The 19,160-nt window shown below is 36.1% G+C and overlaps 1 protein-coding gene across 5 annotated transcripts in view; it reads right to left on the bottom strand.

Annotated features, from left to right (window-relative positions):
• The window catches only part of LOC105049235 (molybdenum cofactor sulfurase), a 92,350-nt gene extending 74,915 nt beyond the window's left edge, over window positions 1–17,435 (bottom strand). For 2 of the 5 annotated variants that reach the window (XM_073260508.1, XM_073260510.1), the window contains exons 1-8: window positions 17,118–17,435; window positions 16,895–16,993; window positions 15,577–15,635; window positions 13,706–13,866; window positions 12,840–13,009; window positions 7,300–7,420; window positions 532–634; window positions 400–445 (exon numbers count right to left, since the gene is read on the bottom strand). In XM_073260508.1, coding sequence (XP_073116609.1) covers window positions 400–445; window positions 532–634; window positions 7,300–7,420; window positions 12,840–13,009; window positions 13,706–13,866; window positions 15,577–15,635; window positions 16,895–16,993; window positions 17,118–17,229 — 871 coding nt within the window. In that variant the 5' untranslated portion in view covers window positions 17,230–17,435. The remainder of the gene's footprint in view (window positions 1–399; window positions 446–531; window positions 635–7,299; window positions 7,421–12,839; window positions 13,010–13,705; window positions 13,867–15,576; window positions 15,636–16,894; window positions 16,994–17,117) is intronic. The other 3 variants (XM_073260509.1, XM_073260511.1, XM_073260512.1) reach the window with 3 other exon arrangements.
• Between the last annotated feature and the right edge of the window lie 1,725 nt (window positions 17,436–19,160).

The following is a 19,160-nucleotide window of genomic DNA, read 5'->3' as shown; positions in this document are numbered from 1 at the left end:
TCTATGACATTCAAATGTTCTCAACATAAAAATGTTATAATTCCAACCTATATCTTTATTAAAATGAGACATTAAAAAGCACATCATAAACAGATAATAGCACAAAACATAGCTATCAACAGATGGTGCTCCTCCATTAAGAAATACTAAAAGGTAAAAATAAATGAATTTAAAAGATGAATTATTAATGAATTAGAAGACACCAATTGAGGAGATGCTTTTTAACATGAAGGAAGAAACTACCATCAAAGTGTATGTGGCAATAAGAGGGACCAAATTATTGACATAACCAATTGACAGCATTTTTGTAGGGCATGAACCATAAAATTAATAGCATGATGTGTCATTGTGGTGTTCCATTAGACATCATCTGAAATTCCCAAAAAAGAGCTTGCATACCAGTTCGAACAACAAGAGCACCAAGACCAGTTGGATAGCCAAATATCTAAACAGAAAAGAAAATGATTATAGCCACCTACGCTAATAAAAAGTGATTTTATAAATCCAAAACAGTTTAAGGACGACATATACCTTATAGAAAGAAAAGACAACAAAATCAGCAGGACACCTAGCTAGATCAGGTGGGTCAGTTGCACTTCCTTTTGCAGCATCTACTAAAACCATCCATTGTCCTCTGCATTCAGGGCACATTTTTTAGCAAGCATGAGTTGTAATTTAGTATTAAGATTCTACACAACAGAAAACAAGCAACATCATGAACTTAATGCTCACTGGCATCAGTAAATAAAATACACATTTTTTCTTCTGGCAAGTCAAAATACCAAGATCCCATCTTTTTTAACTTACACTACTAAACCATTAAGTGCAATTGATAGGTCACCACCTGTCCCTTTTCCAACCATTCCTTTTTCCTTTTAGCCAAAGCTTTTAGGTCCTTTCACAGGGCAACTATCACCTCTCAATCACAACCAAATATCTCTGCATATGATTACCAGAACACAAAACATCGTAGCTGGCACAACATAATTTCTGCTAAGCACGTGCATGCACCCAGCACAACACCAATGAAAATGTATGAATCAAGGTATGCTGAACCGGTACTGCCGGCTGTATCGGTCGGCCGGTGGTACGGTTTCGTACCGTAACCAACGAAGGCAAGCAGACCCGAACCGAAAGAAGAAAAAGAGAGAAAGAGAGAAATAGAGAGATAGAAGGAGGAAGAAAGAAAAAGGAGGAGGAGCCGGCAGGGCTGTCGGACGGCCTTCGGCTGGCCGTCAGAGAGCACAGTCCACGCACGCGGCACCGCTGGCGTGAAACAGGGATGTCGCCCCTGTTTCGCAAGTTTTTTTTAAAAATGTAGTTTTAAGTGAAGCCGACAAATAGTTTGCCGGCTTCACGATTTTTATCTTTTTTTAAAAAAAATCTCTAAAGTCGGCAACTGGGTTGCCGACTTCATCGGTTTAAAACAAAAAAAAAAAATCGAAACAGACGACGGCCTATTTCGAAAAAGAAGAAAGGGGCGGAGCCCCTCCACGGCTTCGCCCGCTCGACCACCCTCAGGCCATCAGCGTCGGCTCGTCGGCCATCGGGGGCCTCGCGACGAAGGCGCCGTCCGTCCGGTAGGTTCCTCGCCCCCGGAGCGCTCTCTCTCTCTCTTTCTCGCTCTCTTGAAAGTCCTATCGGATGATACAGGATTCGGAAGCCCTCCGACGACCGCAGCCGGCCTCCGACAGCTCCCACCTCCCTCCTCTCCTCTCTCTTTCTCATTTGTTCTCTTTTTTCCTTCCGTACCACCGGTGTACCAAATTTACCGGCCGAATCGTGCCGGTTCCCCGCCGGTCCGGTACGATATGGAATGTACCGGCCAATTCGGCACAGTATAAGAAGCCCTGGTATGAATATATTGAATTACATTTGTGTCCAAATCTAATATTGTCACATACTACAGCTTCTTGGATAAGGCTTTAATGAATGATTCATGTCATATACTTAAATGTCCGGTAATTAAACAATTAAAAGGATTTCAAATACATTTCAAAGATAATTATCCCAGCAAGAATTCAAGTACTGGTCCGAATGCCTGTAGCAGCGCGTATCATTAATACCAACGTGGTAGCCACCTTGCTGGCTGGTACCTTCTGTCAATTTGGGGCTGTTCCATGGTATGTACCACACCAACCAATGACTGGTACAAGCCTATAACTCGTTGTTTAAAGTTTAAACTTTAAACCATGCTTCCCACAGATCTTCAATATGAGAAGGTGGGCAGCTGGCTTTTATTTCAATGAATGTGGACCTTCAAATGACGGATAATGATGGATGGTCAAATACTCAAATTTTTTGAGAAAAGGGATGGATAATTGCCCTCCAAGTGTCGACAAGACTTGAGCATAGGTCAATGGTATCAACCACCAATCACTTACCAGCTAAACCAGTTGGTACCCATATGATAGATGGTTAGTTTCAGATTTTATGATCCTGGTGTTGTTGTTTAGAGTATGGACTATGAACTACAAATCTGGATCATGACTAAAGCAAGGACTAAAGTCCTAGCCAGACATCCCTCAGGACATTGAGATGGGATACTATCTTGAATGTCGGGACAAGACTGCCCTGCCATTGTCCCAGCATCCCGATCGGCACGTCTTAGGACATCCCGTCCCAAGTGTCGAGGCGTGGTGGGATGGCGGCACGTCTTGTTTCATAGAAAAACTAGGACAGCCACGTCCCACGGAATTTAGAACATTAGACTTAAAAATGTAGTTTCTAGATCTTCACGTTATAATATTGAGTATGGATTGCGCTATTGTGATAAGTTGTTATGTTCTAAGGATCCCTTTGCACATTTAGATGAAAAAAGCATATCTTTTGAGATCATACCACAGCCATATTGTGTCATGTGTTTGCAAAATTTTCTACATAAACTCTTGTATTATGTTTAATCCATAACCCATATTCATGCTCATGCTTCTTAAGCCCTTAGAATGTATTAAGTCATCAAATAATCACCATGGGGCACAAAAGATAATAAATCATCCCAATGCTAATTCACTTTACAAATCATGTTCCACCACTTAATATCAAGGAAATGTTTCTCAAAGCAAGATGGGGTGTTTGAAGCTTTTTCCCTCATTTCTAGAACACTCAATCCTAGAATTAAAATCCCAAAGTCCCATGCAGTAAATGGGTTTGAACAGATGTACAATAAGGAAAGTCACATGCAAATTAAATAAATGATGAAGTGAATACAGACATGTCATTAAAGGAGAGCAACAGCCTAACATATATACTTAAATGCAACAGCCCAACATATATAGTCAAATAAATTATTCGCCTGCATATAATGCATGTTGAAGGTCAAACTGTAGCAGTGCTGGAGCTGAGATTTCTCTCCTCTTTTTTTTTTTTTGTCTTTTTGTATGTATATGCGGGAGTGCGGGGTGGCTGGTACGCATTAGGCTAGAATTAAGAACATTTACACCATTTTGACTGACAACAATGACAAGAAAATAACTTCTAATAAGCATGAGGGTGGTTCTTATTATAAAGAAATACATAAATAAAAGCTCAAAACCTTTAGGAAAAAAAAAAAAAAGGGTTTTAAATCTTTTAATCTTAGAGAAGAAGTCAACAACTGCATGAACAGAAGCTAAGATAACTGACTCCTCATTGCCTGGGATACTAAAAGATGGAGCAAATGGCACCCAATATTAAGGTCTTCAGCATGCAGATTAGAAAGAATAAATGATTCAAGAATAGCTGACAAGGAATGAAAAGCTGCCATTGCAGGTGATTGCATGAAAGACAGACCATCTGGAAGCGATAGACCCATTCAATAAAGAGAGCTCATGACAAACTAAAGTAATCAGAAAACCATGTGGAATGGAGATGCTTGCTAAAGGCTATCTGGCATCATTTATTTCTTTTCTCAGTTCTGTTGTTAACTATGAACACAAAATCTAACACCAAAGAGCGTTTACCACTAACTATATTCGTTTCTTTTTTAAAAAAAAACTATTTTCAAGTTTTTTTAGAAAACGGAGGCAAATTTACTTGCTTTCACCTTTCTTTTCCAAAAGAATCAAACTCTATTTTATTCAAGCACCCCTCCCCGCCCCCCCAACCGCCACCCCTCTCTCCCCACTCCTCACATATTGCTCCTCCATTGTCCACCTCTACAATGTCCAGTCGTCCATTGCAACTTCAAACCTCCTCCCCCCCCCCCACTCTCTCCACTTCAACTTCTCCTTCCTCCTACCTCAAAACACCAGCTCCTTGTCATCTTGAAAGCATAGAATTAGAAGACCCCTCCGTCATTGCATTCCCCTCCCCATAGGAAGAGATCATTACTCTTGAGACCAACTTCACTAGCAAGAACCACAATGGGGCCATCAAGGTCCCCTTCAATTCCCTTAGGTGATCAAGGCCTTCAAAATGTTTTTGCCCCTCCTATGCTCCAACATGGATGGGATATAACTGGAGAGAGATATGATAATGGATTGAAGCAAGGTCTCAAATATTGCCAGAAAGGGACAAAAGAATAGTATCGTACCATTTCCGCAGGTTTCCAGCACCCTTATACACAGGAGTGTTGGTTCCTGGTAGCATACCATTCTAGCAAAAAAATGGTACAAGGTCCTCTACAGGTATTTGAAACCTTGGATTGGAGACCATGACACATTATTCTATTTTAGATGTTTATAAAGTGCAACATGATTTCTATTTTCAATTCCTAAAAATAAAAAAAATGACAACCATGCCAAGCACAATCTGAATACAATGAGATCCTTAATCTTACATGTCAATCCAGTGGTCCATACTTCTAATTTTGATGAGAGATGGAATTTGAAATACATAACTTTTTTCCTCTAGCTCAATTGACTGTCTTCCACAAATGTTTATCTACTTATCTGATAACAAAAATGAAGGTGATAAAGAGTAATTGAGGGTGGTTTTGCAGTGAAAAGATTTTCAAAATATAATAAGGGATGCTTTTGAAACTGGCTGTTCCACTTAACTTTTACGAGGGGAAACTATATCAAGGATTGAAACATCATGTCTCAATGTCATTTCAGCATGTCCTTAGCTAGCACAAGTCAAGCTGGTGCTTGGCATGCACTAGCACTACAGCATGCCAAGCACTAACATGCAACCAACACACGACCAGGCCACATGTCAGTAAGACATTAAGAGAATGGTACTTGTTCATCGACACCAACAAAGATAGCATTTTAATCCATGGGGCATAGCATCACATTCTTATTTAGTGAAGAGAGTGGTAATAAAATGCCAACTAAAGGGTTTCCAAAGGAAAAAATGAATTGTTAGGAAGTGCAAGAGGTGCCATGGCCCTTGCTAGCCTCCTAGCTCTGACCACCGAGTTTATATACATTGGAACATCACTGTTTGCCCAATGGCAGTGAAATATGTAAGACTACAAATAAGTCTACAAATTGTTCGAAGATCAAAAGCATGGAAACAAGAGCCTAATTACATTACCATTCATATGAGGGTTGTTTGTACTTCACCCCTTTTCCTCTGAGTGAAGGGTTATGCTGATAGGTAACATAAAGCTATACATGGGAGTTTATCTCAAACCGGGCTTGAGCTATATGTTTAGGCAATTAGTGAAACAACACAGGGCCTCATCCAAAAAAGCTAGCTAGAAGGTGTTATTTGGGTTCCTTGGCCTTGTATAAGTATCCAAAATCTACTCAGTGCATAGCCAATATGAGACTAAACATATGCCTGCATGAGTCCTCGCCTATGAAGCGCTCCTATTTCAGATGTGTACCAGCACCGGATACGTTTTCGATGCAGATACATTTTCGGTGCGGCATTGGTACTCCTATATCTGCATTCTTGAGATTGTAAGTTTGTCCATTGATGAACCAAATGTGGAGAAAAAGCTTTTTGCTGATGATGCAGAGAATAAAGTAGTTAAAACTATTATCACTTGATTATCAAGACTTACTATTTTAATTTCTTCTACTTATTTAGACTGCTAGTTTTTTTTTCTTTTCGTTAATTGCAAGCGTTTGTTTTTTATGATGATACTTATAAATTTAGTTGAGATTTGAGAACTTAATTTTATTAATATTCGAATATTATATATATGGTTCAATTTTTCATATATTTTTATCAATATTAAAATACTATATATATTTAAATATTAATAAAAATATAAAACATCTAACTGTATCCGTATCGTGATTTTTTCAACTTTTGTCATATCAGTGTATTCATACCATAAAGTATCCATACCGCGTATCGGTATCTATGCTTTCTAGATCCTCACATCTCCATTTTAGCCCTAGCATCCTCGTCAAGCTATGGGTTCAAATCCAATCATAACTGCCACAAATTTAATCACAAACATCACGATCAGTTCATAATCAGTCCAAATGGGCTCATGCTGCAGAGTCCCTTAGTCCACATAAGCGATTGGATCTGCTCTAATATCATTTATAATGACCCAAAACCTCACCTAAAAAGGCTAGCCAGAAGATATTATTTGGATTTCTTAACTTTGTATAAGTACCCAAGACCTACATAATACATAGCCAATGTGAAACTAAACACATGTCCGCATGGGTCCTCATATAGCATGACTATTTTAGCAAGCCCATTATTTAGTGTATTTTATTAAAGTGAAATGCAACATGGACCCACTTGACTAATATAGAATCCTCATGTTCCAAGACTGATGAAACAAACAAAAAGGGTTAAGCTAACTACCAGCTTCCATCTTTTCACCCTTTAATATGAATCCCCCCGGTCAAAAAAATGTTTATACTAAAAAAAGAAAAAAAAAATGCTGAATGCCCTTTTTTTTCAATTTTCTTTTTGTCCCCTCCCCTAGTTGTCCCTTTCCTTCATTCTTCCCTTTTCCTATCCTTTGACATGGTCATATCCCCTTTGCCAAAATCACTTTTAAACATATTCAAATGACTCTCTTTCTCCTATCCTCTAGTTCTTTCCCTCATTTCTTCCTCCCCAACATCTTCTAGTCCTTTTATTGATCACCTCCATGTCATCTTAATTTCCCCTTTGGTCATGATTTCCAACTCCAAGGAGTTTCCCTGCACTTCTAGATTTGGGCAGGAAAATTCAACTATCATGCTTGTTCCCTTCCCATATTGTATCATCCAAAAAAAAAGCATAAAAGACAATTGAATTCATTAAAGACCTCCTCACAAAGGAATCTTATGTGCTTGAGACAGATATCTATGCATTTATAGTGGCTATCTGACATGCAATATATTTTAGGCTATTCACATAGGCTGCAAATATTGAGAATAAGTGAAAAGCATAGAGCATAAAGAAATCAGCACTTACACTTGTGAGCCTTCAAAAAATTTTTGAGCATCATCCTTGATAACCTTAACCAAGTCAAGGCAAAATTTCTGACCAGAGAAATTGCACTCCGAGGGGAATGCAAACAAATTATATGCATTATCTAAAACAAAAAACATTCAAGAAAATATACAGGTCAGAGATACTCAGATTATTAGAGAAAATATCCTAAGACAAAACAATAATAACATATCTTATAAGGGGCATGTCCTGAAGCAGATCTAGCTTTATGTCATCATCACAGTCACAGATGAGACAAATAGCTAATCATGATAACATCAGATCATTAACAAATCATGTATGTCATCCATGTAGAATTGCACCCTTGTCCATATATTGAACATGAAAAATTTTAACCACATCTGCTGCATCAGTCCATGTAAACATGTTGAATCAACTGTTTGTTGATCAAGGTTCTAAAGCTCAAAAAAAAGCAATGGTAGCTTGCATAAACACTACTAACAGCACATAGCAATATGAATAACCACCCTCATATCATTGATTTGTTGTTTCATAGGAAGTAGTCTGTAATGGAGATGTATTTTTGATATTGCAAAATAAGACATCTTTATTTTTCAATACAAGATTTATGCAGGCTAGAAGTATTGTCAAAGATATGGTGCAATTTTCTTTTGAGTTTTGACAATACATTTACCAAAATTTCCTTTCTCCTAAAGGAAACAAGATTCATCCTAGTTTGCATACATATCTAATCATATTGAAATTCGTGTAGTTATGACAAGGCATTGCAACTTTTGCATTTATTCATAACCAAGGTTCACTGAACCGAAACTGGACCGCATGCCGGCCGATCGGCGGTATGGTTCGGTACATGCCCCCATATTGGGCCCGAATGAACACAGCAAAGAAAGCAGAGATAGAGAACTAGAGAGGGAGAGAGAGAGATAGAGAGGGTGGGGGAGGGAAAGAGAGGGAGAGGCCGGCCGGCCACAGCGATGACTGCTAGAAGGTAGAAGAGGGCCGCGGACAACCATGATGTGCGGGATAAGGTGAACCAGAGAGAGAAAAAGAGATAGAGGGGAGAGTTGGGAGGGAAAGAGAGGGAGAGCCAGTCGTGGCCGGCAATGTCTGTCGGAGGGCTGGGGAGGCCCCCAGAGAGCCATCCCCCTCCATCCGATTGCCGGCCACAGCCAGCTCTCTCTTTCCTTCCCTCCCTCCCTCCCTCCCTCCTCCCCTCTCTCTTTTCCTCTCTCACCCTCTCCTACGCACCATGGTTACCTGCAGCCCTCTAATAGCCACAGCGGCCCTCTGGCCACCTCCAACAACCTTCGACAGCCTCTCCAACTTTTTCCTCTCCTTCCCTCCCCCTCTCTCTCTTCCTCTCCTTCCTTCGATGTTCCGGATTCTATGCCGAAACCGTATCAATAAGCCGTCGATACTATTTGGCACATCCTGAACTGCCCGATTTGGATCGGTTCAGCGAATGTTGTTTATAACATTCCATTTGAGATTGATAAAAAAAGGTAAACAAACAACAAGAACTTCAATTATTAAGTGAGATATAGATGATTAGCTTAATGAACCAACAATTGTATATGATGTTGGCGTATGAAATTTATATTTGATTTCAAGATATGTGCAATGTTTTATATTCTAGCTAATTTCTAGAATATTTGCAGAATTTTTCTATTTAAAGTAGGTTTTGAATAATACATGCTTTTGTAGAAAATAAGCAATGAATCTTTTCTATGCCTTTTTCAAATTTTAGTTATGCACAAAATCAGTTCAAATAACTACATTAAATGTAAAGATCCCTGACTGCCAATCGGTGTTCCAACCTCCACTTTGACTTTTATCGGGCACTAATAGCTTTGATCACCATTGATCTCCATTGAACCATCTGTTTTCTATTCTAATCATGACCAGATAAAATTATCTTAGTTGGATTGACTAGGACGTTGGATGCTACCGCTATTGTCAGCCTTGTGAAGGTATCGAAATTTAAGATTTTTATTAGCTGTAGCTTAAAACTAATAGAAGAATATATTTTGAATAATAGATTCTGAAAGATGCTCCCAGGATTGATTGAATTTATTCATTCAGTATTCTGTAAAAAAAATAATAAATCATCTTTTCAAGATATTTCATAATTTATTTTGAAAATAATTAATTAGTCTTTAATTTATGTGTGATTAATGAAACTGTATTTTGAATGAAAAGTGATTTGTAAATTTGAGATTTTTAGAATATTATGATTTATTGATTTATTATACAATATGCATATATTAAATAGAATTATGATATATATGTTATTTTGCAAGAATGCTTTGATATGCATCAGATTTAAACTCTCAACCTAACTATGTTCAGTGGACCTTCCCAACGGGGTTAAATAGTGGTAATCAGTGGACCCTGCTAATAGAGGTTAAACATTGGTACTGAGAGGATCTGGCCAATGAGGGTTAAATGTTGGCATTCAGTGGCCCCTGCCAATAGGGGTTAAATATTGGTATTCGATGGATCCTGCCAATAGGGGTTAAACGTTGATATTCAGTGGACCCCATCAATGATGATTATGCATTGACACCAAGGTTCGTCGTCCCAATATCGGATCCTGTATTGGTGAAATCTTACTGTAGTGTCAGTACGCGATACAGTACAGTACACTTGTGTTGGTACGTGGTGGTTCGACAAACCGATATGCAACCAATACAGTACAGTATAGTGTACTAGGCAGTTCGATCTGGTACGGAATTTCATAATTGACACTTTGATTATCGAGCGTTGGCCCCACCATAGGATATAAGTGTGGTCGTAGTTAAGACTATTGAGTTATATGTAATTTGTTTCGAATTGGATTTATGATTATGTATGCATATGTTATGAATATTTGATTTACTTAAATTAGCATGAAATATGTTCTTATATATATTCATGGCATTTATTTTTGAACATTATATCTTATGATAATATCTGAAATATCTAGTTGAGATATTTATTACTTAATGGGCTATCGAGCTCATTACCTCTCCTTTCTTTGCAGATTTAGATCTTAATTGCGGATGTAGGTACTGCTTGGGAGTGAGTTTAAAGGCGAAAATCGACAGTATCAACCAAGCTTAAATATAGATTTATTATTATATTTTACCGGATTATTATTTGAAGTTTAATTGATATAAGATCTTGGAATATCGTTGGAATTTTGTGAGAGATTTAAATTGATTTTAGTTAGTTAAATTTTGGAGTTAATTTATTATTAATTCCACTATAATGCATTGATATTGTGTTTGGAATGCTTTGCATGCTTGTGGAGAGAGTTTTCCATAAGTATGCAATGGTTGCCCTGACCCCTGACTCCCAATCTCGGGTCGGAGATGTAACAAAGACTATGACTCAAAAGAGAATGAAGCAAAACAAATATAAGAAAGAAGATCTTCATGAACACAGGAGTAATGAATGAAGAGAAAACAACAGTACAAAACAACGATGGAAAAAGATATGAAAGAAGTGAAGAGAAAAGGATATTTTACTTTTCACATTCTAATATATGTATCGTTGCTAAATAACACACCCCACCCCATCCCAGGTAAAAAAGAGGATAATAAAGAAGAGCACTTGGACTAGGTTAACAGGCCCAAAAGTTTATAGCCAATGCAGCCTCATCCATTAGGCTTAGTCATGCAAGGCTATGTGGATATGAGAATTATCCCTCAAATTGGACTCCAGATATCACAACACTCGTGTCTAGAACAATACTAAACTAATGATAATGCACAATTCATTAAGGATGATTCTTCAATCATGCTTGCTTGTAGTTCAACATAATTGTCATTTGGTAAGTTAAGCTTTGCCCCATAAAAATTACATGCTGAAGAACCTGAGGTCATCATGTGGTTCAATTGTTCATCAGCAACTTATTACTGCATAACCTATGTTGGAAGCACTCACCATTTTGCTTCTTTCTAAAGTTCTAAACCGACTTGCTGACATCTCGATTTCCAACCTACAACAAATCACTAAATGAACCTGCACATTGCAGTGTACTGATCAATACATTGGTACGAGTAAAGTGAGGACGAAGGAGATGAATCAAGTCACTCTTCAAGCCATTAAAGCACTGTAAAGCACAATAGAGAACTTTTTGGGAAGTAGATTAATGCTTACAATGCCAACCTTGTTCATTTACAATCAGTCCTTCGATGCATATAGTTTCCCATAGGTGCTAAGCAGATCATCCACAAAAAGAAATAGTTGATTTCAGATAAATTCAGCCATACATAATCTTAACTCTTAAAGCTAATTTTACAGATACACTCATCTACTAGGCCCTGCTATACAACTTTGTGTTAAACTTTAACGGATAAAAACAACAATCCTTGAAAAGAAGTACCTCAAATTGCTTATGGGTTGACATTTTTTTCCCCAAAAGCACTCCAAAATTTCCCACTATTTTTGTTTCACTTAGTATTTACACTTACCCTGTGTTTAGTTGGGGTCAAGAGAGGATGGATGGATGAGATTGGAAGGATAAATAGCCTCCATCTATCATTTAGTTCAAAAAATTACAGTGAGGATGGATGAAAAATGGGAGATTATCCATCCACCTTGGCCCATCAATTTGCATTATCCATCCATCCTGGCCCATCAATTTGCATCCTTCCAAATTGGGAGGATGTAAGGATAGATAGAACATTAATGGATAGATTTTTGCACTGACAAAATTATTTCTCATTAATTTTTTAATAAAACTATAATATTTCTTTATTTTTTCATTCATATTATTTATATATATTTTTATATGTACTATTAATCATATACTATTAAATTTTATTACTAATTATTTTAATTTTAGTACATAATTTCGATAATTATAATTATCTTCTATTTCTCTATTTTTATTTATTATTTTAATTAACTATTTGTATAATATTAATTAACTATTTAAATTAAATTATAAATTAATTAGTTATTTATATAATTAATTAATATTTAATTTATGAAATCATTTATTAAATTAAATCATAATTAAATATTTATATAATTTTTCATATAATTATAGATTATAATGATTATAAGTTTATATATTGTTTACTTTTTTTAATAAAAATAAATATTATAAATTGATAATAATAATATTTTTATCAAAGAATAATCTAGTAAAAATATTACATAAATATCATCTATCCTCTCTTTCATTCCTACTGTACCAAACAGAAGAGAAAATCATCTCTATCCATCCTTCCATATTTCACCCCCATCCATACTTCCTCCTTCATCCATCTTTTCTTCAATCCATCTTTTGTACCAAACAGAGGTTAATTCTGATTCAGATCATACAAATTGTCAAAAGCTATATCATTACAACCATTAAGATTAATGGACAGAATTTAAAGGCCAGGGCACATTAAGTAATAAAATCCTACAAGCAATTTATCCCCCAACAGTGTTGGAATCCAGCATTACAGCATTTGATATCAATTCTTTGATGGTCACCAATCAAATAAATGATAATTTAGCAAAAATAAGATTTGCTACTAAAGAACTTTGCAAAAGCAAAATACCTGACAGTGTGCATCTCACACCATCTTGTGGAAATTTAGCTTCAGCTCTTCTCTGCACTGAGTGTTTTAGGATCCGAACTGAAGATTCATTGGTTCCATCTCGTAGACCATGAAGTTTAACATTTTCAATATCAACAGCAAGAGCAGTTGCTCCCCTGTCAAGGGCATATCTGCAATATAAGGATAAACCAAAGCACAGAGCCACCAAGCTCAAAGAACAGGCAACAAAATAAAAGTTTGCAATCAAATAATACAGACATATTAGCAATGCAAGATCATTCTTGTCCTACATGCAACTAATCTAATCTGCTGAACAAACGGGAGTTCAGGTATTTTTTCGCAACTAAAGCACAGAGCCACCAAGCTCAAAGAAAATGCAACACAACTAAAGCTTTTGCAATCTGATAATATAAGCATATTATGCAATGCAAGATCCCTCATTTCCTGCATGCAGAAAAATCTTATTCAGATCTGTTGAACAACTGGGAGTTGAGATTTTTTTTTTTTAATTATTTGTGACTCGCAATAAAATTCATAAAGCCTCCCAGGGTTTTAAAACTTATAACATACTGTTAATGCCATTTAGCAACATGTACTATCATATTGGAAGTTCTTAGCATATATCTTGTGCAATAAATGATATCATGCCCTGAAGTTTTTGTAGCAAGAACTGCAGTGCACCAGATAAGATAATCAGCGGGCGAAAACATATTCGCCCTGTCAGTTTAAAGCCATATACATTCCCTCCTCCTAGGAGAAGGTTTTCTGGACTTGATTTCTGAATCATTTACTTTTATGTTTTCAACCATTTTCAGGTTTAGTCATATAATCATGCAAGATATAATCTCCTCATGCTGCCAGGATACTCTCTGATCCCAAGGACACTGTTGTGATTTTCCATGGTGTACATGTAACAGCTTTCTCTACTCCAAGGAAATCCTTCCCCGACAAGTTTCAGAGCTGCTGTTGCCCCAGAAGTAAATATGCATATGTAGTTCTTTGGAGATGCATTAAAATAGTTAAGGACCTGGTAAGAGCAAATTTACATCACAGCGAGGAAAAACAGGAAGAAATGTCTAATTAAACTAAAATGTTTACATGGACATAAAACTGCATAAAATCGACGTGCTTAATGATACACAAAATGCAGCAAAAGTCATTGAATGGAAGGACATAAGAAATTGCATACAAGATTATAAATATAGATACTTTGTTTAGAGACAACATTTTAAATAGATCATAAATTTTCAATTGGCAAGTGATTGGATTTATACTCACAACTAAGTCAATTATTTTGCCTCAGAAATAGAACAGCAAGTTGATTAGGTTGAGTTGTTTCAGACCAGAACCAATCCGAATTAACCAGTCCCAATCTAAGCTGCAGTAAACTGGAAACTCTAAGACTGAAAAAACCGAACAAGTTCACGATCTTGGATCATGTGAAACTCAACTGTAACCCAGACCAATGCAAAACCAGAAACATATGCAATAGGTAAATGAATCTATATAATTTCATTAGGGTTTCTATTTGGGCAATTACTGACTTTATTTGACCTGAAAAACCTAATGAATCATTCAAATAAATCCGGTTCTAAATTTTTGACCTGATTCAGATATGGATCGAGCTAGGTCATGCCAAAACCCAATTCAATCCTATCCTGTTGCAGTTCTAGTTAGAAGCCAAAGCCAAGGACAATCCATCTCTCATTAATTAATCATAATTAAGTAAAATGATTTTAATGGACCAACCATTCAGATGTACTCCATATCTAATAAAGGTATTACAATAAATGTAATCTCTGATAAACATGTTTTAAGTGGACCAATAATTCAGATGTATTCCATACTAATAATAAAGGTACTCAAAAAATGCAATTTCTAGTAAATCCTCAATTAAGTGTACATGTAAGGGTTGCATGATCACTTAAGTGAGCAGACATGGACAACCCCTACAGTGCCATTAATAACCGCTCTCAGATGCATGTGTCAACCAGAGAACAATAAGCTTGGAGATAACTCATATAGAAGCATCAAATTAGACCAAATCATTTTGCTCATCTATTGTATTCTTCCAATCAACTGATAGAAATTGAATCCCAGAGTTTTGAAGATATGATCTTTATGGGAAGAAAGACCTGTTAACCACCCAAAATTAGTCCACAGGTTTTGAAATCCAAGCCCATTTACAATGACCTAAAACATTAATGGATTCTTTAATAAACAACACTTTATGAAATTTCTTTTTAGGAGAATTCAACAAAGATTCAAAGTTACACGTTAGGATGATAAGTTGTTCTTGTAATACTTCTAGGTTCTCGTTACCACCTTAGAGCAGGGGATACAACTTATACCCCTTACTTCTCTACTATATTTTTACAGGAAATAGAAGCAAGTAAAATTCATCTTGCTCTGGCAATAGATTGATGTTAAGCTCCAGCCACTTATCAATGCATGCTAAATGCCAAAGAAAAATTTGATCATCATGGGCTCAATAATGTCTCTTTTGATTAAGACCTTAGCTTTCAGCTCCATCTAAGGTCTCTATTACTTCTCCATCAATATATAGGAACCAGAAAATGATTCAAAAGTTCCAAATACATCCTCACTGAAATTTTTACAATTGTTGGGGCAAGCAACCTTCCATCCAAGAACAATCAAATTGCATTCCAGCAGTATTACTATTCCGTTCATAAACAAAGTTCAACTAACAGTATGAAAAATGGGAAATGTTTCATACCTGCAGGCGTGCTGCACTAATGATGTCAGAGGTCGCCATGCTGGAATCATTCAGGCTATCTAAACCACCAAGTTAAAGAACCCAAAGCTTAAAAAATTTACATGAAAGAGTGATATTTTAACTGAATTTATGAACATATATTTTGAGTAATTACAAAAAGGAAAAAGTCTCAAAACCATCTTGATTATTGATAATTCTCAAAGAAACAATATGCTCATTAACCCATGAATATATTGTGAGTAATTACAAAGGGAAAAAGTAACAACTTTCCCGATACAAGTTTATCATATAAACACACACCACCAAAAATTTCAGTTTTCGAAGAGAAGTTAAAGCCCATTCACAGTGTCCACAATCCTGATACCGCTATTGTATCAGTACCTGACCAGAATGCTAGGATACTGAATTGAATCGTATACCAAACCGACAGTCGGTACAAAAATATGGACTGTTTCAGTACTGGTACAGACTTTTTATATTTTTTATTTTTTTTATTTTGGAGGATTATCCTAAGATTTATGTATGTTGAAAGGTGCAATAGCGCAACTTTTCAAAGTGCTTAACTAAATTGAATTTTGTGCCTTGCTTTATATCACAAGTTACATAAAATTGTCACTAAGAGTTTTTTGTCTGATCTATTCTCTCTCCATATTGTTCAAAGATAGACTCCTCCCTTGAAAGTGCAAATACTTTCCCCATATAAGAAAATAAATTACATATATATATTTGAGTCTAAATGTTACTAAGAGCTTATAGGTGTTGACAGAGGGATAAGTAGGGGAAGATACTATTTGATATAAGAGAGTAAACAGAGGACAGTGAATTGTAAATTTGGAATTAAGAGTTAAATGAACATGTCATGCTGGAAAATGTTTGTGCGATTGCAAATACTTCTTAAAGAATGAAACATATAACGATTCCGTTGGTAATTAATGTTTGATAATATAGTCATTTTAAATAAAAAGAAAAGGAAAGGACGGGGAAAAAAGGAAAACAAATAAAAAAAATGACGGAAGGAAGAAAGCAAGGGAAGAAGAGGAAAGTAAAGAAAGAAAAAAAAAAGGGAAGAAGAAGAAAAGTATGAAAAAGCAAGAGAAGAAACAAAACAAAACAAAAAAAAAAAAAAAAAAGACAAAGAAAGAAAGTAAAGGAGAGGGGAAAAAAAAAGGGAAAGAAGGATAGAAGAAAAGGGAAGGAAAAAAAAAAGTAAGGACCCTGATCATCCCGAACTGCTCCGAACCAAGCAGAACTGAGCGGTTCGGCGGTTTGGGCCGGTTTACCGAGCGCAAACAAATCGACCCGATATTGTCTTGGATACGAGGATTTCCGTAGATATTGGAGGTGAGGTCTTTAACAACAGCTTCCATCTGAGCTTCGGAGTACAGCGTGGCACCCGCATGGTCTAGGTAAACAAGCCCTGAAATCAATCCAAAAGAAGAGCACCAAGCTCTGAATTGATGCGACAAAGAAACACGAATGTTGAAAAAGATCGAATTTTAGAGAAAAACGATCGAGAAAACGCGAGAAGGGGGAATCGGGACCCTGGAGCCTCTTGAACTCGGAAGCGCGGATCTCATCGATGTTCTTGGGTGCGTTGGGGTAGCCGTAGTCTTCCCCAAATCGTCTCAGGAATTCCTCCTTCGATCGCTCCATTTCTCCTCCTCCGCGAAGTTGATGCAAAGAAAAGAAAGAGAGAGAGAGAGAGATATCTCAGAGACCGTCTTCGTTCAAAAACCGGACAAACTCGCGAGCCGCAACCGACCAGTCTAGAAGATACGCTCGAGACGCGAGAGAAAAGAATCGGGGTGAGGCCGATGTGAAGTGGAAGATCTCGCCCGTCATTAATGGCGGAGCGCATGAGCCGTGCTTATCGTTGCGTGTTTATTTTATTTTATTTAGCTGGTTAATCACAAATCCTTTTTAGGATTGGTGGTTTGTCCAAAACATGTCCGTTAGATCCGCCACGCACTCTAGCTAGCCGTGGCAACGCATGATTCGCCCAACGTGATTGGGGCGTCGAACGAGTCGAAAAGCTCAAGCTTGACTAGAAAAATTTAAAAAAAAAAAAAAAGAAAATACGGTCAAGTTCTGTTCGGAATTAAGCAAACCAAGCTTGAATTAGGATAACCGGCTCGAAATTAATTTGAAGGAAAAAAAAAAAAAAGGTTAGTTTCGAGTTCGAACCGGCAGAGGGTACCATCCCGAACGCCATGACCATCCTGTTTTTTGTCGCAATAGCCTAATGGCTATATCTTAGAATATCCTTATTTCAAATATTGTCATACAACTATCTTATAACTCATATTATAGGATGCAATTTTTTTTTAAAAAATATTATATTTTATTAATTTATTAATATTTATTATATATATTAAAAATAATTAAAATTTTAATTTTAATTTAAAATAAAAAATTATTAATAGATAAAAGAATCAAGAATGCTTCTATTTCTAAGATCCTCCTAATGCAATTAATATCTTAATGCCAATCAATATTTTAAAATCATATAAAAAATTGATATTAAATAAAGGAATGAGAAAATCAAGAATGCTTTCATTCCCACAGCACCCGTGATGCAATTAATATCTTAACAACCGATCAATGTAATATTAAATAATAAATCTTGAGGTTGAAAAGAATCAAAAATAATTAATATAAAATTAAAATCAAAAACTTTGACATTAAATAAAATAAAGCAATCAGGGAATCAAGAACGTTACCCTTTCAAAGGCCCTCATAATGCAACTAATATCTTAATGACAACTAATGTAATATTAGAATAATGAAATCTTAAGATGTGAAAGAATCAAGAGCAATTGAAAAATAATAAGAAAAGCTTTTAAAAGAGAGAAATTTTTACTTATGGAGTTTTTGGTATGGAATGATCAATCGAAGATCAAAAATGATGTGGGTGGAAGTGATGAGATCACGTATTTAGTTGCATCATGATGATCCTATACAGCAGTGATGTTAAATCACCCTCACTCAAATCACTGTCTAATATAGTGATAGAAATCCGTTCTTGAAGATATGTATCCAATATCATTCATTACGGTGATCTTATATTAAAATACATTAACCAAAATATCCTTCTAATCGAGAAACTTCTTAAAAGAGGAAACCTATCTTTTTTTGTCATAATATTTTTTTGCGTGCGTATGCAATATTCTTTACGCACATTGAGGTGGGTAGTTGGGTGTCATCTTCATAGAAGAGAAGAAAATTCTTTCTTTTCTGTCATAGTAATTAGAAAGAGAAAAAATTATTAATATTTTTAAAAAAAATTCTGCCCCAATCCTCAATCCCAACTTCCAAAGCTTTGTTGGAAGAACGACTCAGAGCGGTTATTTTATTTCCTCAATCCAATCATAATAATCTGAAGCTTTTTCTTTTTCTATATCTCCTCTATTATTTTTTTCTTTCCATCTGAGATATATCAGAGATATTTTTGATATTATATGATCAATAATCTTAGATTCTCATAGCATACCAAACAAGTTATTTGTACATACCCAGGGATATTTAATCACTATATTATAACCAACCAAATATAAAAATCTTAGATCACTAAGGATTAGATACCC

Source organism: Elaeis guineensis, chromosome 7 (assembly GCF_000442705.2).
Source record: "Elaeis guineensis isolate ETL-2024a chromosome 7, EG11, whole genome shotgun sequence".
Lineage (NCBI taxonomy): Eukaryota > Viridiplantae > Streptophyta > Magnoliopsida > Arecales > Arecaceae > Elaeis > Elaeis guineensis.
This window is presented reverse-complemented; position numbering and strand designations above follow the sequence as displayed.